The following is a 25,831-nucleotide window of genomic DNA, read 5'->3' as shown; positions in this document are numbered from 1 at the left end:
TTCCAGGACAAGAAATGCTGACATCACGTGTGCGATCTGTGTTTACACTAGCCGGCATCATGGAAGCCCTCAGAGCTGCGCTCTGTCACTACCCGATCCATCAATTGTCCAAGCGCTTTCTGCTTGTTTGTTTTTGCAAGCGGAATTACTGCTCCTTGCGGAAGACCACAGACGAAGGACGAGGTTAGGAACGGGGAATTACTGCCGCCTACAGGTCTGGCATGTCCATAACAACGTATTTATCCGGGTATGTGTGGACAGAGTTTGTTTTTAAAACGCGGTGGTGTGGATGCAAGTTTTTGGAGGGGCGGATATTCGTTTTCAAAAAACCCCGGCTACGTGTGGACTAGGCCTTAATCACCTTTTTTCTCATTCTGACCTTCAGTTTGGAGTTCAGGAGATTGTCTTGACCAGGACCACACCCCTAAATGCACTGAAGCAATTGCCATGTGATTGGTTGATTAGATAATTGCATTAAGAAGTTGAACAGGTGTTCCTAATAATCCTTTAGGCGAGTGTATGCTGTTTATACATGTGTTTAAGGAAATTTGTGGACAAATCTACAAAAACATTTCTGTTATGCAACAGTCCTGATGTTGCAGAATTAATATTTCAAGTATTTACTGTACTTCAACACTCACAGTGTTTACCATAATGAGTTACATTAATCTACCAACAATGAAATCAATGAAACAAAAGATCTGTAGACAAAAATCACTTAATGAAGACAAAGTACTGTAAAAGCAACAATAGAGCTGTAACTATACATCATCTCTCCGTCTAGCTGGATCAGGCCATGAGATCTCATCCACATCGCAGCTGTCTTCATTAGCAAGGTATCGTTGGAAGAATCGCCTCGTGTGAAGAATCCACCCCTGCACAGAAGCAGCTTCGATCGGAGCACAGGCCTGCTTCATGGCCTGAATGAGGAGCAAACAGTCATAGGGCCGCAGGTCGTATACCTTCCACCGCCATGCTGAAAAAAAGTTTTTAATCGGATTCAAGAGAGGGGAGCGTGTGGCTAGGTACTAGACATCAGGGGTGGCGTTAGGCCCGGCTACTTGGGCTCAAGCCCCGAATGTTTTATGAAAAGCCCTGGATCTAAATCGCGGTTGTAACATGCAGTACCAAAGTCCAACAGAGAGGGAGCAGCTGGCAGTAGTTTGTATACAGCCTGCCTGAGCCTCCACCACTGAAGAAGAAACCCTTCAGCAGCCGGCTTCTTCTACAGTCTCTGCCTGAAACGCATGGGTGGAGATGGACATAAGGACGTTTTTTAGACCAAAAGTACAACGACAGAACCCCAGCTTTGATGAGACTGGTGTTGACTCAGGTTTGTGAGTCTTATTTGAAAATATTTGTTGTTCTGCTGGTTTGCCTAAAGTTAGCTTATCAGGTAAAGTTGTTGGAGAAAGAAAGGGAATATTTACTATCATCTCACACTAAACACTAACAGGAACTGTACTCTGCCCTGAATATGCTTAATATGTAGCTTCAGATTAAAAATTATGTGGTACAAGACATGTATGATGTTGACTAGTGCGTGTCACGTGTGTGTGTGCGCGCGCACAAGTGCGTGCGTGCGTGTGTGTTAAGCATCAACATAAATATAGGTGTTAAGCCCCAGATCTTCTTCAGTCCTAAATCCGGCCCTGCTAGACATCAAATTCGGGGCGCTCATGGAAGCAAATGTGGACCAGCAGCCCCCACTCTACTGTCCACTCCGTCTTCTTCACTTCCCTTAATATTCATCATGCTGCCTCACTGCCATCTGGATTGACTGAGTAGTGTTTGTTGTTCTGTGAGGTGTGAAAATGTGTGTTGAGTCCTACTGGGTGTAACATTTTGCAAAAATGGTGAAGCAGACATTGTGTGTGTTGCTGCATGTGGAGGTGTTTTGCTTACTGGAGTTGCTGGGGGGGGGGGTTGCATTTTGCCATGGCCCCCAAAATGTCTTGAAACGGCCCTGGGTGTGTGGCTGAGTTTTGAAGGCGATCTGAATTGTGTCAGATGTATAAATATTACATGTGTAGAACTTATTGTTTTATACAGGTAGAAACACGTAGTGGAGATAAATCTACCTACATTTTACTTTTCAACACTTTGTTTTGTTTTCTTGTTTTTATTTAACTCTTTTCCTGTCCTGTCGGTCTCTCATCTTCCTGCATCTCCTCTAAACTCTCCAGAAAAACTGCTGCCTGGATTCTTACTTTTTCACCTCATCAGTTAATTTTGAGCAGATTCAAAGGATCTCCTGACCGTAAAGCGGAGAGCGCGTGTCGATGCTGCGTCAGTGAGGTGAAATCACCGCAGCACAGGTGATGAGCTCCGCAGTAGCAGAGCGCTTCAGGCACAAATAAGACAGAACATATGGGCCATTCCCATCTGTACCGGGTCGGCCCGGGCCGGGTAGCCCCAGTCGGCCCCAGCCTGGCCCGGTTGATTCCACACATCCTTGTCTTAAGCCCATGTGGGCTGATTCTACCCACCAATCAGAGGCTTGCTCTAATGGAAGGTGTGAATTTGCTGTCAGCAGTGGGCGTGTTGGCCCTGGTCGGCCTGAAGCAGTACCCCTCGGGAAGAGGGCCGAGAATGAGCCTTGGTTGGCCCGGGAAAATTCCAGGCCACCCAGATATGTAAACAACCTACGCTACCCGGCCCGGGCCGACCCGGTACAGGTGGGAATGGGGCTATAGAGAACATGAGCGGACATGAATGATCGTGTGTTAATTATAGTTTTTTGGTTGCACCACTTTGAGAATGGACCGTGCGCTGGAAGCAGCTGCCTGGATCACTGCGCAACAACGCAGCCCTGTGCCGCTCTCTGAGCTCTCTGCTCAAAAGAGTCCATAAATGATGTAATATCGGTAGAAAACTTTTTCCGGCTCCCCTGGATGCGTAGGATATCCAGCTCCCCCATACTTCGATCCCTGCTCCAGCCGGACATTTTCATCAATACAAGAACCCCCAGTCCGGACGCCCGGACAGAGCGTGAAAAGTGGACATGTCCGGGGAAAACTGGACGTACGGTCACCCTAGTTTAATATAAAGCGGGAGATTACAGATAGGCCTATACAGTAGTTTGCTCGTGCCCTTGCTGACCTGAGCCCTTTAGAGTTCGTGGGCCCTGGGCAATTGCCCAGTTGCCCACATGGTTAATCCAGGCCTTGAGGGGGTGCTAAAATCGAGCCCAAACTGCCTAGTCTCCCATTGACATCTGTGTAGATAAGAGTTGTCCTAACTTTTCAAGAAGAGGCCCAAATAATCAAGTTAATGGTCTTCGCAAGCCACATAAATGTGATTTTTCTTCAAAATAAAATGCTAACATTATTTCATGGTCATTATTTAAAACTTTTACTCAATATAAGTTTTAAATGTGCAAACTAGTAAAAAATCTGAACATAAAAATAATAGAAAGTGTCAATCAATCAATAGTCCACAGTAGAGACAAAACCACTGTGAAGAGCCATAAGTGGCACTAAATGACGTCGTTTACACTGGTGTATACTTTCTACTGTGCAGGTGTGGTCTCAGTTCAATATAGGTCAAGTTTAACCCTGAGAGAAACATAAATGAAGTTGTGAAAGTATCCTTATTGATTTGTTGTTAGCGTTGATAGATTGCCTTAAAAATGTGGTTGTATTTCTTTTATCAAGATTGTCAAAAATCTATGTATTAAATATTTGAGAGAAAATTGAGGGTACATTCTTGTTGATGATTATGTTGATTTGTCACATTAAAAATTAAGATTATATCAATATATCAAGAATGTTCTCTATAATAAATGACTGATCTCAACTCATTTGCATCACTCATAGAGGGGGAGTAGCGGATGCAGTAGCGGAATGGCACCACTAGAGGGAGCCCCGCTGCAGAATGAAACTTTGGCGCCAATTAGAGCCCAAAGAGCAGAAAGAGGAAGACTTCTACTGCAATGCAGGTTGGTGGAGAACCTATTAAGTGTTTTAGGTCTTTCTGCTTTACTTCAGCTGTTGGTTTTACTTGTGCTCCTATTCTCTGAATCTATGTTAACAAAATAAAAGCCTTAGCTGACACACATTAGAGATGGAAACTTATTTTACATAAACTATCCTCCTCATAACAAGTTGATCTGATATTGCTTATTCTAGCATTAATCTTTTCAGCGTTTTGCTTATATTTATTTTCATTTTAACATAGTATTCTTTGCAAATCAAACACTAGGCCCTTTAATATCCCTTTATATATCAAATATTTATTTTAAACCCCTAAAGGACATCGTGCAGATGACTCTTTTTGTTGGGTAGGATTTTGCATTCCATATGATTTGGTTTAACTCTTTATACTCTATATCTTTATTTCAATGCAAATATACGTGTTTGGGTTTAAATTAATTAACCCCACATTATCAAGCTGTGATCTCTCAAAAAGTTTTTTGTGCAAGTTTTAAACAAAATAAAGTGGTTTATTTGAGCAGTTTTAAAAAAAATGCAAAGCTGCAGATGGTCATCATACACCCTGCTGAGCTTTTTGTAATCACACTTTAAAACGTTGCCACCATTCACACACGGGCCCACCACATCTTCACCTGCTCACACACACCTGAGGCAACGCTTGAGCCAACAAACCATACCTTACGTTGGCAGAATCAAGCCTCATTCGGAGAAAAGGTAAACGTTCCATGACAGGAAACACCCAGTCTGGAAAACACAACACAAACATATCACGCTCCCAACCAAGTGACGGAGAAAAATAAAAAAATAAAACAGACAACCTGATCACCTGTAAGATGAAACCTGAGGCTTACATGTCTACCGGGCATGTAGAGGCAAGAAGGGAAAGTGGAGGAAAAACACTCAATCTACAGCATTTATGTCCTGAAGCTGCAGAAGGGGTTTATGCTCCCTGTTATTGCCAGGATGGCAGTGTGTACGTGTGTGCTTATGCGTGTGTGTGTGTCCTGTCATGTTTTATGGAGTCCTTTGTGAAGGAACGCCTTCGGGGTAAAATAATACGGGGTCAGCCAACAACAGCAGAATGGCTTTAGGGCGCTTTAGTATCGATTTTCATCTTCTCTCTCGTCTCTTTTGTCACAGGATGGATGTCTCAGAGCTCCCTGTTGTGACTACATGTATGCAAATACACACACACACACACACACACACACACACACACACACACTGGAGCTGACAATGGTACCAATGTTGCAGCCCACTTAAAAAAAAGGATTTTTATTAGGTCGACTCACACATTGATTACACACACAACATTAAACACGCATTTAATTTTCCAAATTAGATCACGGATTGACCCCCCACCCCCACCCCACCCCCCGCCCCATCTTGCTGCTGATTGGATGGAAATTTCATTTTTACTGTTCATTTATTCGTCACCTCCTCTTTTCAGCATCTTTACTCAGCTCCAGAGGCCCCTCACAGATTGGTGTTTTACTTTAGTCTGGTGTTTTTTTCTTGTGGTGAACAATTCTATTTATAGCAACAACGTGTAGAAACATTGCCATGTTGAGTAAATCAAAATGACGTTTTAGGCAAAACACCCACAGAATTGATTAGGTAAAACCCATCCATATATTTCCATACCTTCTTCTCTAAGATCCCGGATTGGGATTTGAACCCAGGACCTTGTTGCAGGGTCAGGGCTCCAGGTACACCCCTGGACAGGTTGTCAGACCATCGCAGGGCAACACTAAGACACTAAGGCTAATTTAGAAACCAATCAGCCTGACAGTCTTGTTTTCGGACTGTGGGAGGAAGGCGGAGAGAACCCACGAGTGCACAGGGAGAACATGCATGACCTCAGGTTGGGATTTGAACCCAGGACCTTCTTGCTGCAAGGCCACATCGCTAACCACTGCACCACTGTGCAGCCTTAAGTAAAATAATTTCTTTGATTTTACTTAAGGCCTCTTTGCTAAAGTAAAACCCTTATTTTGACAGAGGCAGCCAATCACTTATGAGGACATTTCTAACAGGAGAATAAACTTTGACGACAAATATTTATTCATTTGAGTCACTTGGAAGAAAAAGATGAAAGTTTTAGAACATTAGCTCACATTTTTACACAAAACCACGAACATCTTCCTACTCTAATGATCTTATTCAAAATTCACCTTTGAGTTTTTCTTTTAAACCAAATTTGACTTCACGCCACACGTCTGTTTAATTGCTAATGTTTCATTTGATAGCATTTATTTGACATTACTGTGTAGATGATGATATACTACACATCAGTTAACACACAGAGCTCCCGTTTGGGCTTTTATTCCCGTTACAGTAACTTTACGCTGCTCAGGAGACCTGAAGTGTCGGCCTGTCTGAGTTTGTTTTGGAGGTTTCCCTAAAATCTTCCTCACAGGATGGGAAAGGCTCCAAAAACCTCGGGAGGGCAGCTTTACTGGGATTTTTTGGTTAAATCCTTTAAATTAAACTGAATAAATAACCCAAAATTATGTGCCTCACTGTTAGACATTTTAAACACATCTACACTGTAGAAAAAAAATAATAAAATGTTGAATTTACTCGACTAACATGTCAACTATACTTTCACCAAACATCTCTTTGTAATACAAAAGTAAATGTTTATTACTTTTGACATTTAGGCAACGTATAACACAAAAATCACTACTAAACACAACATAAAGGTGTGTGCCGGCAACAAAGAAGAAAAAGAAAAGAATTATCAAGTAACTGGAGTTATAAAATCTAATTAAGTCATTTCAAATGACCAAAAGTAGCAAAAGTAGCAAAGAAACCTAATTTCACATTTTACCATTAAATATTTAAATTATGTTTTAAATAATGGATCTTTATTTCTATATTTTTTTGAATAAACTTAGGAGCTTTAAAAAACAAAGTGAAACTAAAATGCCTCCTTTAAATCTGGATTATTGACATTTAAATTTTTTTAATTTCCTGTTCTTCTGGGTTTTATGGCTCACGTAAGCTTGTCTGGTTTGCATTTCCTGTTTCCCAATTTCACAGTTTCTTTGCATTTTAACTGTAGTTCTGTGAAGGTTAGAGCTGATTTATAGAAAAAAAGTCATTCAGTTTATTTATCAAATAAATTGACTTGATATCCTTGTTCTATTTATCTTCTTTACAATATTGACCATTTTTATGAACGTTTTCATGAAAAAGGCAGAAATCTTTAAAAAGTAAAGTTTAAAACCAACAATTAAACGTTTACCTTGCTTATGAAATGTACCTCCACCTTACTAGTGAATAATTTTAGGAGGATTTTCTTATGTCCAGGATTAAAGGAATAGAAGATTAAAGTGGAATTGGAAGTTGGGGGATGTTGTGTCCCATGTGGCGCCCCCCTGCCTGCCTGTCACCTCTCTTCTGGTCCCTTGGGGATGTGTACAGGCACATGAAACAGCTGTTGTGCTCTAAAAACCCATTATAGAGGCCCCGGACCCCCGTCTGGCTGCCTGTATGAGATGGAGTGTGATCATTAGCAGCTTTGGAATAAGGGGCCGCCATACTCAAGTGCAAATTGGGATTTCATGGTTTATTTACACTCAGGTCTTGTATTTTTAGAGGCTTTGAACAAAATAAAATGATTTTGAGGTAAATTGTTGAAATCTGATATTAATTTATTTTATACGGTGGTTTATAGTGGATGGCCTTTCAAAATAAGACCAAAAGCTCATTGCTGGTGTAATTTATTCCTGTCTTTGTGTTCAACTGAGGAGGCCGTCTGTCCCATGGGTGGGGACTGAGTGGATCAGTTGGGACCATTGATGTCCGTCCCAAGAAGGGTTTCAGGCGGGAAACGTAAACAACTGTGTAACCATTTAAAACTGTAAAAATCTGATTTATGTTCACTTTAGTGCTGAAAAGTTTCTTTATAAATGCTGATATTTCACCATTACGACTAGCCACTAATACCTTTAATTGGATGGCCATGCACATTTCAGTCACAACAACTACTTATTGATTTGTGATCTGTCTTATTGACAAGACTCCTCGGTCTATTGATCATTTCAAAGTGAGGCCTTCAGGGACAATAACACTGACTCACTATTGACAGCTCAGTGATGTAAACACTCAAGAGGACCTCAGAACTCTTAAGTTAAGTCTGTTATCTTAAGTTACTTTCTCTAAGAGATCTTTAGATGTTTCTGCAGGGTTGACATTATATAAAAAAACATTTGTCATGAACTGATTATGTAAGATTAGATAAAGAAAGAAAAGAAACGTAAAGACATCATAAGCCCAATTCCACTATCTGGACTTCTTGGTAATTTTACTGGACCTTTGCGGTGTGAAGGTGTCTCCATTTCACTGGGCTGGTGTCGGTACCAGATTGGCTCGGCATCCTGTGTCTGCCAAATACGTCACAGCAGATGATTGGCTGAACGTAAGGCTTACGGAAGTTACGATCCCAAGTTTGTAGAGGTTACTTTAGCACGTTGACAATGAAAACTTTGACTGGTCAGAACAAATTTACGGTTGTAGTCCTATTGTCCAAAACACTTTTCGGAGAAAATATGTTTGAATTTCCAAAGTAAATGTAAAATAAAAGCAAAAATATCAAATGATAAACGGTGACCGTCAAAAGCTCTTGGTTTTGATGAAATGGGGCAAAATAAAATAGAAGAACTTTATTGAAAGACACCAAGCAACATTATGAATGAATGAATGAATGAATGAATGAATGAATTTACATAACAACTAAGGAAATATAAAGACGAATTCCACATTAATAAGAACAGATATGGCTTCACATATAAGAATAGCTGTTTTTGACTGTCTGATGTTGGTTTCATGTAGTTTCACATTCTTTACAAAACAAAGATAAAATGGTGTTTTATTAACAAATTACAGGTAAAAAGCATTAAGATGGTAACAAATAAGAATGTATTAACAAAACTCTTGATGTCTTTCCAAAACTTAAGTGTGAAAGCCGAGTGGATCTGCCATTGTGTGACATCATCAGCAGGCGCGGGACCCCGAGCTGATCTGGTACAGACGCTGGTTCAAAAGAACCATTTTATGGGTAATTTCAGGAACCAATGGAATACTTGACCTGCGGTATTGGCTTGGAAATTCCCGGTGTGGTCACTGGGTGGGACGTGTGGTTAACTCAGACTGGTTGTAACTCAGTGGGAAATGACATCACGTAGCTGGTGAAGCAGAATAGAAGAAAAAAAGTAGCATTCAATCTGCTTTCAAATCTTCGTCTTTAACCTGTTTAACCCTAACGCCCCCCCCCCAATTGGGGGCCTCTACAGTTTCATGTCCCAAACACCTACAACTGTCCACATTCTCCAAACACAACTAAAACCACTATCAAACAGCCCAGATGGGAAACAAGGGCATTTTAAATTGTAATAAATGAAGATACAATGATATTTGAACTTTATTTTGGAAGAGCATCTGACCTTCTCTGGTGTCTGCTGGAAAAAGCCCTTGAACAAATGTAGTTGAGGACCCCTGGAATAAATAAAACAATAGACTAAATTTCGTAAATGGAATTTGAACTCACAACCTCCATCCTGTCAGCACTCACACAGGGCAGCTCTTCTAAAATAAAGTTCAAGTACTATTTTATCTTAATGTATCAAAACAACACATTCTCACACCCTAAGCGTCGGAAACAACGCTTGGTCAGCCACCCTCCACGTCAGACCCCAGACGCCAAAAGTGCCCTTTTTCGTTACTTATGTGCGAAAAGGGGTTTTCCCTTTTGAAACTGCAGATCCCAATGCAGCGTTGACGTGATTAGATATCCGCTGATGCGGCACCGAACCAGCTCGTTTAACCGCACCTAAACCTTAACGTTTCACTATTATAACCTTCCCCTCTCCCTCATCCTAACCTTAACCCTCTTGCTACCTAAAACGTTACTCTCGCTGCGATCAAGCGTTTGTTTCCCGTGCATTCTGACTCTGACAGTCAGAGTCTGTCTGACTGTGAATTTTTGTATTTGCCGCCCAAGGGGAACGTTAGAACATACCATTTGGCGAGGGGGAGGTTACACATACCCTCTACTTTTAACCTCCACCGTGGTAGTTGAAACCTCCCCCTCGCATTGGCTCGGTCCAAACCCGACCAATCACGAGGCGGCTCCCTCCGTTCACTTCACAGAGCCGGCTTTTAGAGCGATCGACACATCACTAACGTGTTCGCTGGCAAGATTGTTAAGGTTAGGGTAGGGGCGAGGGGAAGGTTAAATAAGAAGACAAGGTTAAATAAGAGGATAAGGTTAAGGTGAGGTACAATGAGCTTGTTTGGTGCCCTGGCTGCGGACATCCCATCGCTTCAGTTTTACGCTGCATTGGGATCTGCAGTTTCAAAAGGGAAAAACCCTTTTCGCACATAAGTTACGAAAAAGGGCACTTTTGGCGTCTGGCGTCTGACGTGGAGGGTGGCTGACCAAGTGTTTGTTTTTGACGCGCTGGTAGTGAGAACGTGTGATCAAAAACCAAGAATTGCTTTGTTTACAATCTAAACTGTTGTGATTGTTGCTGTAGCTGTGCTCGGGGAACGCAAAGCATCACTGACACTTGGGACATGAAACTGTAAAGACCCCCAATTGGGAGGCGCCAGGGCCCAAAGAAAAAAGGCCTAGGGCCTAAAGGGATAAGCTTGTAACTCTGAAATATGCAATGGAAGTCCCCCCCCCCCCCCCCCCAGGCGAGTGGGACATTGATTTGTTTTAGAATATGAAATCTTGCTCCAATTTTCAACTGTTGCTCAAAATCTTAAACATTTATGTTGCATCAATCCATTCTCTTCCGCTTATCCGTGGCCTGGTCACAGGGGCAGCAGCCTTAGCGGAGAGGCCCAGACTTCCCTCTCCCCAGCCACTTGAGGCAGCTCCTCCGGGGGAATCCCAAGGTGCTCCCTGGCCAGCAGGGAAACATAGTACCTCTAGGGTGTCCTGGGTCTTCCTAGGTCTCCTCCTTGTTGGACGTACCCAGAAAACCTCACCAGGGAGGCATCCGAACCAGATTCCCAAGCCACCTCAACTGGCTCCTGTCGATGTGGAGGAGCAGCGGGTCTACTCTGAGCCCCTCCCGGATTATCGAGCTTCTCCCCCATCTCTAAGGGAGAGCCCAGCCACCCTGTGGAGAAAACTCATTTCAGCTGCTTGTTTCCACGATCTTGCGGTCACTACCCAAAATTTGTGACCACAGATGAGGGTTGGTGCGTAGATCGACCGGTAAATTGAGAGCTTCACCTTTCGCCTCATCCCAGCTTCTTTCGCAACACTGCTGCTAACCGCTCCAGTGAGAGCTGGAGATCACGTTCTGATGAAGCCAACAGGATAACATCATCTGCAAAAAGCAGAGACCTGATCCTCAGGCCACCATCTTGGCAGCGTCTAGAAATCCTGTCCATAAAAGTTATGAACAGATCCTGTGACAAAGGGCAGCCTTGACGGAGTTCTACTCTCACTGGGAGCGAGTCCAACATACTGCCAGCGATGCAGACCAAGCTCTGACACCGGTCATACTCCCAAAGTGCCCTCCACGGCCCCCCAAGGGACAAAGGCAAACGCCTTCTCCAAGTTCACAAAACACACGTTGGTTGGGCGAACTCCCACGCACCCTCCAGGATCCCCCTAAGGGTATCGAGCTGGTCCCGTGTTCCACGGCCAGGATGAAAACCACATAGCTCCTCCTGAATCTGAGGTTCAACAATCCGATGGACTCTCCTCTCCAGAACCTCTGAATAGACCTTACCAGGGAGGTTCAGAAGTGTGATCCCATAGCTGGAACACACCCTGCGGTCCCCTTTTTAAATAGGGGGACCACCTTCCTGGTCTGCCAGTCCAGTGGAACTGATGTCCACTTGATATTGCAGAGCCGCGTCAGCCAACACAGTCCTACGACATCCAGAGCAGGTCTCATCTACCCCCGGAGCCTTGCCACCTCAGCAAGAGCCCAACCCAAAGACCCCAGACTCTGCTTCGTCACTGGAAGATGGTGGAACTGGTGGATGCTTGTAACAGTTTTACTTTCTGGATTCTCAAAGTTATTGAACTCATTTTGTACATTGTTCAGCTGTTTATTTTTTACTGTTTTGTTTTTATTAACATATGAAACTGTTATCTAACAAACCTTTATAAGAACTTGTTTTAGGTTTCCCATGGATGCACAAATGTTGGACATTATGAGTTAATTACAATGTGGCACAGGAAGTGAGAGGTGCCATAAAAACTGAGCCTTATTAAATGTTTTGATGTATACTTTATATTTGTACTAAAATAAAGTTGTGGGGCAAGAAGTTTGTTTGCAGAAGACTTGAAATGTTTATAATTCAAAAGTTAGAATGACATCATCAGTTGTCAGGAGGCAAAAACATTTGTATGAACTTGAAAATGATATCAAAACCCTAAAATGTATGAATTTATTAATTCCATAGTGTATTCAGTCATGTAAGGTTCAACCTTCTGACTCATATCTGAAGTCTGCATGAGCTCCAAAGGGGGCGTGGTCTACTCATGTTACTAAAAATCCCTTTTTAATGACTTTCTGCAGCTTTTACACACACACACACACACACACACACACACGTGCCCCACAGGTGCATTTTTGCACTGATCACGTGCGGACACGCCCCGCCCCTCCGCCACCATTAAAGCACAGCAAAAGTCACCGCTGCTTTTCCTCCCTTTCAGTCAGAAGCTGGCGCAGAGAGCAGCCACAGCCGGAGCTTAAACCGAAACCACGCAGGAGCTCGTGTGCGTGCGTGCGCGCGTCCAGGCGGCGCTCCGAGGTGATAAATTAGTACAATAAAAGCTCCCAGGTAACCGGATTCCGCAGGGAGGACAGCAGCCTATGAATGTCCTCTGCTCAAGGCCAGGTAAGTCCGAGCTTCCTCTGCGGGGCAGCCACGCGTGGCCGTTTGCTTTATTTTGACTCCAGAGGGTTCGTGCGTCAGCGTTTTTCTGCTCTGCGTGCTGTGCGTGAGGGACGAGCCCACCAACGCTGCTCGCGTCCATTATTTACAAGCCGCAGTCAAGCAGCCTGCGCGTGATCGGGCTGCATTTAAAACACCGTCTGGTTGTAAGGATAAACCTTAAAGCTCCGTGCGTGAGCGCGCGTAACGAGGAGAGTCCTGTCTCTTATCATCTCTGGGAATTTGGACCAAGTTTAGTAGCCCAGCACGTTTTTGGAGCCGATCCGTGCGCCTTCCATTTTTTCCTGATCTCTAATCATTTAGAGCCAGAACCATCATTATCCTGTCATCACTCCTGACAGATCAGTGGGAGGTTTTTTTTTAATGTAGTGACAGATCGCTCACATCTCTGTGGGGTTAACGCCTCCCGTGTCCGCCCCCTTTCTTGACTCTACCTCTTTCAGCTTTAACAGGCCGCTGCAGCGCCACAGAGGCGGGTCTGTGCGCACTGGAAACCCGGGATTTGATTGGTGGAACCAGGAAGGGAGCCCCGGCCTTTTTTTATATTCCGCTGCAGGAAACGAGGAAGCAGAGGGGAGAATCCTGCGCAGTTGCGCGGCATGAGGGACCAAAATCAAACTGCGCACTAAACTCCGTGCAGGATGCACCGCCGCAGCTGAAGGCGGCGTGTCCCGGAGCTGTTCAGATATTTCACCAGAGGAACTGGACCTAACCGAACCTCTGCTGCAACATCATCATCCTGATCACCATTCCTCCCCACCCTCCCCCCTCCGGAGAGCCCCGAGGCGGCCTCGCAGCGTGCAGCGGGGAGAAATGTAAACACAAGTCGGGCTGGATTTTAAACTACGCACACGTCCCACGTCCTCCTCCTCCACCCGGGCCGTCCGAAATGGAGACGGAGAGGGTCGAGTCGGAGCAGGGGGGTGATGCAGAGCCGCCCATGCACAGCGTGCACGGAACCAACCGGATCAGGCCATCCTCCTACCGGGCCCTGCGCAGCGCCGTGTCCACGCTGGCCCGCCTGGACGACTTCAGCTGCGAGAAGATCGGAGCGGGATTCTTCTCGGAGGTGTTCAAGGTGAGTCACGTGAGGGGGGCGGGGTCTTTTAATGGAGCATCATGCACGTGCATGATGTTGATTGAGCTTTTTAGGAAGATGAAAATGTAATGACTTTTGGCTCAACCTTTAGCTTTTCACAATCCACCAAACTGACGGTATCCATGGCAACCAATGCAAACACAGACCTAGGAAAAAGCACAAAATAATCAGAGGGTGTTGATAGTTTTCTTGGAGGAATGATGTCATTGTGGAAAATGTACACCTCACTATTGGATGGGGATACTGTTGTTTTTTTTTAGGGGTGTAAGTTGATCCAGTCGGGACAGGTAGATCATGTGTGTAACCCAATGCTCACCTGCTGCTGACTTGCATGGAGCCTAATTGCAGGGGATGACTCATTAATGCTGGTGTTAGAGATGACATGTTATAAAAAGCTGCAGACTAAGACAAATTAGATGATAAGAGAAGGGATTTATGGCAAAACTGCAAACTGGCGAATGCAAAGTCTTGGTTAAGGGTCCCTTTTTAAATAGCCAGAACCGATGTATATAGTTTAAGTGTCTAAATTCAAGCTAATATCAGAAAAATTGACAGTTTCAATATTGTTGAACATTGCAGTGGGGAGATCTAGGCGGGGCCTTGGGGGTCGGGTCCTGCCATGTATGCTGCCAGGGAGAAAGCAGGAACATGCAGCAGTGCCTGACTCATGTTCAGGGGCCTCAGGTAGACCTTGGCTCCTCTGCTGTCCCATCACAGGGGAGGGGGAAGTCCAGGAGGGGGAGGACCCAACCTTACCTGGATGTCCCATGTCTTTTATAATCCGGACGTTGTGCAAATGCAGAGATGGGCGTAGATATTCTGCTGGGGTGGGGCTGAGTTGGTGACCTCGGACTCCGTGAGGCTCTGTAATGCTGCTGCTTTGGGCCCTGGCAGGATGGGCTGGGGTCTTCATGCTCTGGGTGGCATTTTGACAACAGAGGTGCCTATTGGGGCCAGTGGGGGAGCTGGCTCCCTGGAGGGCTAAGCCCAACCAGCCATTCCTCCCCATCCCCGCATATTTCTCTCCTCCTGCTCCCTCACATCATCACACAAACATGCACATAGGACCTTGGGGGGTGGACAAGTCAGGGAGTGCGGGTATGGACCCCATTTCCGCATTCCTGTGGCAACCTGCCCCCCAATTTTATTTGCACCTTAAACACTTCCACCAACGACATTCCACGCAAACACACACTTAGGGCCTTGGGAGTGAGCACATTCAACGGCATTTGGCAGGGGGATTTCTCAGCTTCATCCCAAGTGCCGGTGCCCACTTCCAGTTTTAAACTGCACGTAGACACTGAGAGCTGTAGGTGCAAGTGAGGTGGTGTGGTGGCATCAGCTGGCATAGGCCAGACGATGCCCGCACTGCCCGCTCACCACAGCCATGGAATACACCTCATCAACACTTGGAGCAGGCGGAGGGAGATTAGGGGTCTTGGCACACCTCTGTTGTCGCTTGGCTTCCTGGGGCTGGAGGCTAGGAGGGAGATCCGGCCATCCGGTTGGGGTCAGGGGTGGTGGGTTGCTGTGCTCAGCGTTGGGTGGGAGAGCCTGTGCATCAGCACCCCAGCAGAAAGGGTCGAACTCTGGGAACCGGTAATGGTTGTACCCCATGTGCAGCAGTACCGGGACCAGAGTGAATAGGGTGTGTATGGGGAGCATGAGTGGGTGTCCGGCATGCATTTTTGTAAGTCTTGGGTTGAATGTGTATGTGTGAGCATGAGGGAGGGAGTGTGTGACTGTGTTTGTATATGACTGTATATGTCAGGTGGGGCCTTTGACTCCTCCCATCTCCTGGGACTTCTTTTGATGAAATAGATCTTTGTCTCGCCTCTCCCTGCCACACCTGGTGTGGAGTGCGGGACCTTGGTCTGCCTGGGTCGTGTCTCCCGGGTCAGGGAGTTTAAGATTTTTGGCATCTGCCTGATAAATCCCGGTGGCTGCCTGGTGGGGTCTGGGTCCCTGGGCTCTGCTGGGTCCCTGGCGGAGGTGGTTGCCCCAGGGTCCCGGGTCGCTGGGTCCCAGGCTCGGCCGGCTTGGGGGTGGGAGGCTGCAGGCGGGCCTGTGGGCTTACCGCCAATATCTCTCGGGACTCTGCCGGCTGCTGGTTGTGGCCCCCTGGGGGCAATCCTCTGCGCCACTCGAGAAGAGATGACATGTTATAAAAAGCTGCAGACTGAGAGACAAATTAGGTGATAAGAGAAGGGATTTATGGCAAAAACTGCAAACTGGTGAATGCAAAGTCTTGGTTAAGGGTCCCTTTTTAAATAGCCAGAACAGATGTATAGTTTAAGTTTCTAAATTCAAGCTAATATTGGATAAATTGACAGTTTCAATATTGTTGAATATTGCAATGTCAATATAATTGTGATTTTGTTTTTTATCAATTCTACTGAAAAGATAACAAAATAATGAATTGTTTAATTAAAAACTTTCAGACAAATTTACATTGATCACTAAAAGTTTCTGTCTTAAAAGCACAACGTTTTTATAGCAGAAGTTGTCCAAGAAGGATCACATTTTCAGGAGACTGCTGTTATGCCAACCAGAGTCCCTGGAAGCAAAGCTGCACCAACAAGAATTTGGGAGTCCTAACGGAAAACAATGGAAGCATATTTTCTGCATATTTTTCACTTTTGATTTTTGAAGATATTAATGAGTCATCGGCATATAGACGCACTGTAGGTTTCATATTTTGTTGGAGGATATTTCTCTGTTAAGTTCAGAGAAAAGCTAAAAAGTTTTAATCCAAAAATGTTCAACTTATAAAATTTAGACTGAAATTTGACATGTTTTATGCTTTTCCTCCCAAAAGCTTTGTTTTTTTATCTGTACTGACAGCCTGAGCTAGACCGATTGTGTCCTAATGAATGATGTATGGCTTCTGCAGAAGTTCTGTTTCATTACAGATGCTAAACGTAAGAAAATTGTTTAGAATCTGATCTCAAACTTCCCAAACTGATATAATTAGTACTATATTTGAGCCTTGTGCCTTTTTTAAATGTTTACTCAAATTTGAGGTAAATGTGATGGGATGCCTTTTTGTTTTTGATTAAAATGAGTGAATGCACGCTACAGGCTACAAGAGTTACAAGGACTAATTTGGCGTGCCACCCCAAAATGTTCACTGGACCCCCTGATGAAAAATTTCTGGGGGCGCCACTGCATGAGCGGACAGCTTTAATGTCCTGTCTGCTCCGACATTGTGTTACTGCTCCTGGTTCTCTTTTTTCTTTTCCTGCTTGGCTTGATTGGCCCCGCAAAGACCACTCCCTCCTTCGCTGCCCTTTGAATGGATAATGAACATGCAAATGCCACCATGTTTACTGCCGCCTTGTCAACTTGGCACTTGGCTTTGGATTCAAGCTGCCCTTTCACAGAGCAATAGAAAGGCAAAAATTGTCATTGCAGCTGTCGGTTACATTTAAGTTTGCTGACATGCCTGAGTAAAGATTCGCTGCTGTACCTTGGCTGAGTTTAGACACTCTTGTGCAGGGAAACCTCAGATGTTTTGTTTATTAAGTTTTGTGTCTAGATAATAATGTATATGCTGCCTGAGCTTGCATTAGAGCTTGGTTACAAAGACCCTGGCCTCCTGCCACGTTGTTGAGCTTCAGTCCTGAGTGCAGATCAATGGAGGCTCGCTGCAGGAAGACAGGCAGCTATTCACCTCTCCAAAGTCCAATTGTGCAATCTGTGAAGAGGGGAGAAAAGGAAAGCTAAGGCAAAAGAACAGGGGCAAGGTATGTGTCAAGATGAATCCTTAAGGTGCTGTTTTTCATCTTTCAAACGTCCTCCGAAGGAAGGTTTTTGTGCATTACCTACATTTGGTTTTTCTTCTCTGACAGCATCACAACCTGAAGATTTAAAAGCAATGAAACCAGAAGTGTGTGCGTGTGTGTGTGTCACATACAGTTTTACAGGCCTGCAAAATTTAGAAAAAAAACCCAACTTGGATCTATTTCTAATTGGATTACTGCGGTACTGCGTCATGGTCCAGCTGTGCCTCCTCTGAAAATAAATTATATAAGCGCTAATGTCGATAACACCTGCTCCCTAGCAGCAAGGACGCATCCAATTTCCTTTTCCCTACATTTATATGTTGGCAAAATATATCACCATTTAGTTGGATTTGGGTTAAACTTTCAAAATAATCACTGGATGTATACCTACAACGGATCTGCACTTTAGAAGGTATCAAATTCAGAAATTGACAAAAAGTGTCTGACTCGCTCAAATTTACAAATATTGATCTAAAACTTCATAGTATTTCTTGTAAATACCTCTCAGCGACAACAATCATAACGGGTTGTGCAAGATTGTAGTACAATAATTTGAATAAAACCCTTCAGGTTGTGACCAAAAGTCCCTTAGTTCTCAACATGAAATTAGTTTAGTTCAAAATTCTTGCATGAAAACTGGTGTTTAAATGCAAAGACACCACCCACATATATAACACTCTAGAAAAACTTAAAATATGTAAAAAGAATAGCTTTGAGTTCCAGATGTTTAATCTCCTCAGACCTGAATTTGTATTTGCTGTGACATAAAAGAAAAAAACATTCTAGCCATTACAGCTTTGTAGACTCACATAAATGTGGGGAAAAAAAAATATAAAAGTTTTTAACAAACTTCTGAAAAAAATGAAATAAAAAAAAAATATAGTTGTTACCGTTAATCTCTGGAAGCATCCATCAAAATGTTGTTGAAAACGAATAAAATGATGGCCTGTTGTTAAATATTGGCGGCTTCGTAACATATAACCATAAAAATCGTGTCTAAAATACATGGGAGCGGGTCGAAGTCTCTGGGCGGTTCAATATTAGATGCCATGTTTCCTTCTACGGGAGCCCATGAGGACAAAATACATTTACTGATTTTTAACGAACGTTTACAAAACTTTCATTCTCAAAAGTTGTTGTTTTACACATTTACCTTTTCACTCATTGCCAGTGATGAAAGGGAGTCTGATATGCTTGTTTTGCTTAAGTTTGCACTTCCGAGGGCTTTTTGACCCTAATGGGCATCCCTTGGTAAGGTCTTACTCAAACACAAAAATACTGCTTGCTTGCAACGATTTAGGTATCTACTGTCCACTATTGCCAGGAAAAATGTGCACTGTCACTTTAAAGTCCATATCAAGTGTCTCTAAATAATAAAGGTCTAAGTTGAAGAGAATAAAATATTCAAGAATTCAGTGTCCCCATATGTGGACACAGGAGGTTTTTCCTCCATGTCAAGGCGTCTGGCCTTGCAAAGACACTGTCCTTCCTTGGTCAAAGAAAACTGTTAAATGGAACAGACTTGCGTTACATGCCCGAGGCTTCCACGGCAGTCACGTAACGTCATGTGACACGGGAGATAACATTATATTTTATGTGTATTCGTTGCAATATAAATATATAACGAACCTTTTACTTTTTAAATTGTGTATATGTTTGCTAAATTATATAAGCGAGTTACTACCCTCTAGCCTCCAAAGCTGAGGCTACTAAGCTACTAACCAACAATAGATGACTTCTTTTGATAAAAAAAAAAAACATTTTAAATTAGCTGACTTATTTTTAAACTTGAAAATTGTCCCCGAAGTAGCTGCCGGCTTCTGAGCTGCCGTCTTTTTGAAAATACTGCGGTGTATTCTGGGTAATTTTTGACCAAGTCTAGGCTACAAGACGCCTCCCGTGTGTCCTCACTCAGCTAGCTAAACGGCTAACAAACGGAGAACACACTCCTCGGTAGAACATGAACATTGGAACACGACTTGGCGGCTCTCAATGACTTATCTCCTAGGCAACCGGGGCAGGGCCAAGACATCAAGGAAAGGTTCCATGGCATTGAGAAACACCCCAGGGTCTCAGGAGGTTAAAATACATTTGGCAAATTTAGTTGCTAGCTTTATCATTCCATTTTTTGCTCTGATCCAATAATTTCCTATTTCCTATCTCTACTTGCAGGAGTGGGAGTAGCACAAGTAAATAATTAAGGCTGCATTTTTTTAGAAGAGGTTCTGCTAATTGTCAAGAAAAAAACAGCATGCACAACTGTAGGAATGGAATACAGCCCTCGTTAATACACCAATGACTTTCCTTCTCTTACAATTAGTCTCCACAGATTTTTCCTTTTTACAAAACAGATTTGTTTCCATTATTGCTGATCTAAATCTATATTTGTGAGCATGTCAGCAGTATTTGCCTAAAACAACAGTTTAGTGAGTAGGATAATAATAGATGAAGGAGCCCGTGACCGTTTCCTGGATCGTAATTTTACTGGCTGGTATTACCGGGGTTCAAAAACACCGATCTGTTACACTGACAGGTTTGTTGGGACGGAAAAGTTTAACAGACTGTCTGTCAGAACTTGTTGGCTTTAGGGTTTCGGTTTGATTTATTTGTAACTTCCAAAAGCTGGAGCCAGATTTTAAAAAAAAAACGGATCTGTTAAATTTATTATTGTTTGGCTGATCACAGCTGCCAGTGATATTTTGAAATAAAAAAATAGTTTCGGTATGTAGATTTAAATTAAATTTCATCATGTAAGGACATGCAAGACCTGCCTTGGGTTTTTCTCTTTAAAGGTCTCATTTACTCATTTTTTTGTTTTGTTTTTCTTAAGAAATGTGCTGTGGTGACTAGTATGAATAAAAGTTTTATCACTTGTTTTCTGTGCGGGAAAAAAGCTGTTGCTCACGTTTCAGGAAGTAGGAGTTTGTCAGAGTAATGTGGGGTGGAAAACTGCAAGAATTGGAATCTTCCTCATCAATTTTCATGAATGCGAAAGACTCTCCTCTGGTTGGTTAATGGCAGTGTGGCTTAAGCCGGGCATACACCAACGACCTTTTCAATGTTTTTGAGCCGACTTTGCCCTCGTGCGAGAATTTACAAAATCAGGGCGAGTTTTGCGCTGAGCGTCGTGGATACAGGGCGTTACGAGAAGCGATTAACACCCCGTGACCAGCTACTGATTAGCAATTGTAAGCTCGCACGAATTTCTGGCGTGTCTGACATTTTGCTCATCCCTTGTGAGGACACTGATGAAACAGCACAGCGGGCGGCTGCGAAAAAAAAAAAAAAGCAGAACCGCTCACGGCGCATGCGCGAATTAAGGTTGCAGGGATTAACCAGTTTGACTATTAACCGCAATGTACCCCCCGTAGAAACATCTCTAATGCGGTCAATAAAAAAACAGACTAGCGTGACCCGCACAGACAAAAACAAAAGTGAAAACATTTCCACCTAGGAAGAGGTTGAAGTCTCCTGTGTGGAATATATCTAATATAGCTGAAATATTCCCACACAGGAGACTCAGAGCAGTCCTGATGGTCATCACTGGTTCGGCTGCGTGCGTGCGTTCAGTTTCACTTTTTGTCCGAGTGGAAAAAGTTGCACAGTGTCCGCCCGGCTTTGTCTGCTGTCTTTGTTCGCTCTTCCGTCTTGGGTAAAATTGCAACATAGATGTTTTCTCTCAATACATAAAACTCTACATGTTGTGGAGTTGCTAATGCTGTTAGCTTCTAATAGCCGAGACACGCTCTCCTGTCTCCTGGCCGCAAAATAAACATCCTTCCATGGTCACAAACTTAAGCTTGGTTTATGCTTGACGCATTTACTTTCCGCTTGGTGATGCGGCTCGCGGATGGAACGCGCTTCACAACTTGCAGCGTTTATGGTTCATGCGGCTTGTCTCTGCGGTGAGCCAATATTCTCCCAAACTGTAGGGGGCAGCATGGAGCTCTACAGCATGCATCCAACACTACACCATAGTAGAAGTAAAAATTACTGTTGTTTACAACATGGCATTCCAGCATTTTTTAACAGCGTCCTCGTCTTTTCCAACAGTGCGAGCTATTTCTCTCCAAGAATTATTAACAACATGTTGATCACGGTGATCTCTGAGAGCTGAATCATACAAATGTCTGTATTTACGAACTCTGCCATAACTAGTTCTTGCCAGTCCGCCATGTTTTTCCGTATTAGACTGTCCGCATGGTTAGAAAATTTCCTAGGTAAGCTGTGCAGAAAGTTTGGGCCGTGCATAGTGGTGGAGGGGCGTGGTTGTTAAAATGACACAACTTTGCCGCACGGAGCCGTGCGAACCTCGTGGACGCGTCGAGCATAAACCAACCTTAAGATGGGTGGTGCCCAAAACGGTGATATTTCCCTGTGATGTAGAACAGTGGTTCCTAACCTGGGGGTCCCGACCCCCACAAGGGGGTGCCAAAGCCTCTCAGTGGGTCGCCAGGACCTCTCCACTTTAAGGGGTTAAAACTTCATTTATTACTTGTTTATAGCCTACATTTTGCTCACATTTTTTTTCATGAGTGAAAAGTTTTCTGATATTAAGACAGGAAATAATTAGTACAGAAAGAGTAACACTTTTAAGAACATTTTGCTCAGCTCACTGTTTTATTCTCAAGTGTCAAAAGTTCATTAAAGATAGGACTGGTTGATTAATCACAGCCTTTACAGTAAATAATCTAGTATAAACAGTAATATACACATTTAAGCACATTTTGCTCAGTGTATTCTTTATGTGTCAAACGTTTATTGAAAGGAATGATTGATATCAGTGTTTACAAGAAACAATGTGTTCAGAAAAGTAATACAAACTGTCAAGCACATTATGCTCTGTTTGGTTTTGTTGATGACTTTGTTCTGTACTGGAGCCTACTATTACTGTTATCTATTGAATCAAAGCATATTAAAATGTGCTTGAATAATTTTATCATTTCTTATTACTGTTTGTACTGGAAGAGAGAATGGGAGGGGGTCGTCAAAAATTTTACTGGTAAAAAAGGGGTCCCTTGGGAAAAAGGTTGGGAACACTGATGTAGAAGACGCTGTTTTTTTTCTGTCTCAATCTATTTTCTGTCTGCAGCTAATGCAGACGATAGGGGGTGAAGAACATTTCCACGTTCAGCATGCATGTAAAACTCTGAGTGACTCATTGCATTTAAAAAGAAAAATAGAAAAGTATCGCATGTCTTCACAGTAAGCAAGACCTTTTTATGTGATTCAGTTTCATGGTTTTGAAATTCCAGCTACACATGTGATTAGGACTGAGCCTTCGCTGTTATCTTTGGGTTTTGGGAGTGCATTAGGGTAATGACAGGTTGCAACGAGGATGGAAAAACAAGTGTATGGGTGGCTGTGTTGGGCGGTGCGCTCTTTTAAACGTAACGTGATAACGAGCTGAAGAGGGGAAAACAATGGATAAAGATGGGATTAGTGTGACAGAATACAGTCTCTATGATAAGTTGAGCGGTTCAGCTGCTTGAGACGACAAGATAACGAGGTGGAAATGTATATTACCACACAGTTTGTGTTGCGTTTATCACGTTCTCATAATCAGGCCGTGTTAAATGTGAAAACTTGATCTCTTTCTATGATTTTAACTGTGTGATATCTTGTTTATGGTTTTATTTAATGTGTTGGGAAAGACAACTAACCTATTAATTTTTGGCTATTTCACTAAGTGGTTCCCAATCTGGGGTCCGTGACTCCCCCGAAGGCAGCCCCTACAAGGTTGCAGGGGTCCCCACAATTTTTTCTGTGCTTTGGTTGTGAAGTTATACCAAATACCCCAATAACACACCCAATAATATAATTCAAACTTGTTCAAATTTATAACGCTGTATGCTTGTCTATAGTAGTCACTTTTAATGTAGAAGTGTGGGTAGTAGTTGGGGTCCTCGGCTTGTGTTGGATCCAGGAGAGGGGGTCCTTAAGGTTGGGAACTGGTGGTTTAGCTGACTCCCCTGCTCACTCATCCTTTGATTTTCATGCTTATTGGGCTGTTTTTCCTATTTCAAAATAAATTGTTGGCACTCCCTAAAGCGTATAAGAGATAATAATTGTTTAGGCAGAAGAACCTGGGACTCGCCTAGTGGGACATGTTCAGATGTGACCAGCTCTTTTTCTCTAAGTCCTGATTGTTGAAACAATTTCAGCTCTGAAAAGCTCAAACAATAACAAAGAGGAGAGAATAAGGAAAACATTCTGATTCTTAAAGATGCATGCACTCAAAATACATCCATCATCAGTTATGTGATGCATGTCTGATTGGTTTCAAGTTTTTCGTGCAAGTTTTTCGTGTGTGTGTGTGTGTGTGTGTGTGTGTGTGTGTGTGTGTGTGTGTGTGTGTGTGTGTGTGTGTGTGTGTGTGTGTGTGTGTGTGTGTGTGTGTGTGTGTGTGTGTGTGTGTGTGTGTGTGTGTGTGTGTGTGTGTGTGTGTGTGTGTGTGTGTGTGTGTGTGTGTCAGAGCCAGTGCAGACTTGAACATCACACACTTCTCCTTCGTTATTGCCTTTCCTGCATAGCTCCACTCATTGCACAAATATTTAGTGTCTATTTACGTTCGGCACAAACGTCCAACTGCAGCACATGTGACCTGCCTGCCTTAATTTGAACCACTGTTTTCATCACATAAAATATGACACCTGGATGAGCAAATGATTATACAGCTTTTGCCCTACATTGTTTTGGGATTACCTCCTTTCCATTGCAGTTGCAAAATTTGTCTACTGATTTGTCGGGAAATGGTGCAAGGGTTAGGGTAACCCTAATCATAACCCTAACCCTTTGACAGTTAAAATTGCGCCCACATTTTCTAAGTTAAACATCTCTTAACAACGGTAGTTTCTGCATCCTGCCCCCCCCCCCCCCCCCCCCCCCCGCGCAGCGGCCGCAAACTCACTGATGTGCCTGCAGCCTCTCAGAGTTCCTGTTGCTCTAAACATTAAAATGATTATTTCATTTTCTGTTCCTCACTTCTGATTACCTTTAATAGTGACTGTTTTTTGCAACCACCAGGTACAAAAACTAACTTGTTTTTATTTGACTATTTTTCTGTCTTGTCTGTTTATTATCTTCCTGCATCTCCTCTCAATCCTAAAGAAAAACTGCTACCTGGGTTCATATATATTCACCTTATGAGTTACCTTTGAACTGCAGTTCTAAAAGATCTATCGACCGCAAAAACAGCGGAGTGCGCGCCGGCCGCATCACCGGAGGACAAAACAGGTGATGCGCCCCGCTCCACAGCAGCAAAACGCATCAGACACAAATAAAAGACAGAAAACATAAAAGGAAATGAGCCGACATGAACGATCTTGTTTTAAATTAGTTTTTGAGGTGGCGACAACTAATTTGATAATGTTACTGTTCAGGACGCAGATGTCTGGATCGCGTCAACAATCAGAGCTTTGCATGCACACGCTGGTTAAGGTTAGGATGGGGGTGAGGGGAAGGTTAAATTGCAAGAGGGTAAACGTCACAATTTGGTTAAATGTCCGTTTTACAGCGGGCGTCAGATACCGACGCGCAGGGGCTCGTCACCTGCTCTCTTTTCCGAGGACTGCATCTTGTCGGTCATTATCACGTGACAGCAACTAGTCTATGACAGGCATAACAAGTCACTACAGAGCAGTGAAGTCGACTAGTTCAAACAAACCCCTATCGTTTCGTCTCCCCTGTGTTAAAAACATTGTATCTTATTATGATATTGTATCACCAGATTCTTGTCTATACCCCTAGAAAGGACCCAATGACATGAATGTCACTAACTGAAGTATACAATAATCTTTATTATCAGAACAACATCATAGCAACACAGTCAGTACAGTATTTTACACTTTGCAACAAATAAAGCAAATGCATATTAGTAGTCCTTTATTTGTTTGTTTCAAAACCCCTGATAGGGTCCCAGCCTAAACTTGTGGAACTACAGTAGTAGTCAAATGGCAAAAGCCACGATTAAAAACAAATGCTTTTCAAATAGCATTAATGTCTCAACATGTTATCAAGTTCAGCATCCATTTAAATCTGGTGTTGAATCAAGGAAGACGTACAAGACAATGGAT

General features: G+C 43.3%; 1 protein-coding gene across 3 annotated transcripts in view; it reads left to right on the top strand.

Moving 5' to 3' along the window:
- tesk1b (testis associated actin remodelling kinase 1b) overlaps window positions 1–25,831 on the top strand; it is a 57,297-nt gene that overhangs the window by 4,526 nt on the left and 26,940 nt on the right. Inside the window, exon 2 of one of the 3 annotated variants that reach the window (XM_054747684.2) lies at window positions 3,819–3,940. In XM_054747684.2, the coding sequence (XP_054603659.1) occupies window positions 3,935–3,940 (6 nt within the window). In that variant the 5' untranslated portion in view covers window positions 3,819–3,934. Of the gene's footprint in view, window positions 1–3,818; window positions 3,941–13,584; window positions 13,951–17,510; window positions 17,718–25,831 lie in introns of those variants that run through there. The other 2 variants (XM_015946766.3, XM_054747687.2) reach the window with 2 other exon arrangements.

The sequence above is a fragment of the Nothobranchius furzeri genome, chromosome 2 (assembly GCF_043380555.1).
Source record: "Nothobranchius furzeri strain GRZ-AD chromosome 2, NfurGRZ-RIMD1, whole genome shotgun sequence".
NCBI classification, from domain to species: Eukaryota; Metazoa; Chordata; class Actinopteri; order Cyprinodontiformes; family Nothobranchiidae; genus Nothobranchius; species Nothobranchius furzeri.
Note: the sequence above shows the minus strand (reverse complement) of the source record. Positions and strands in the feature narration are given on the sequence as shown.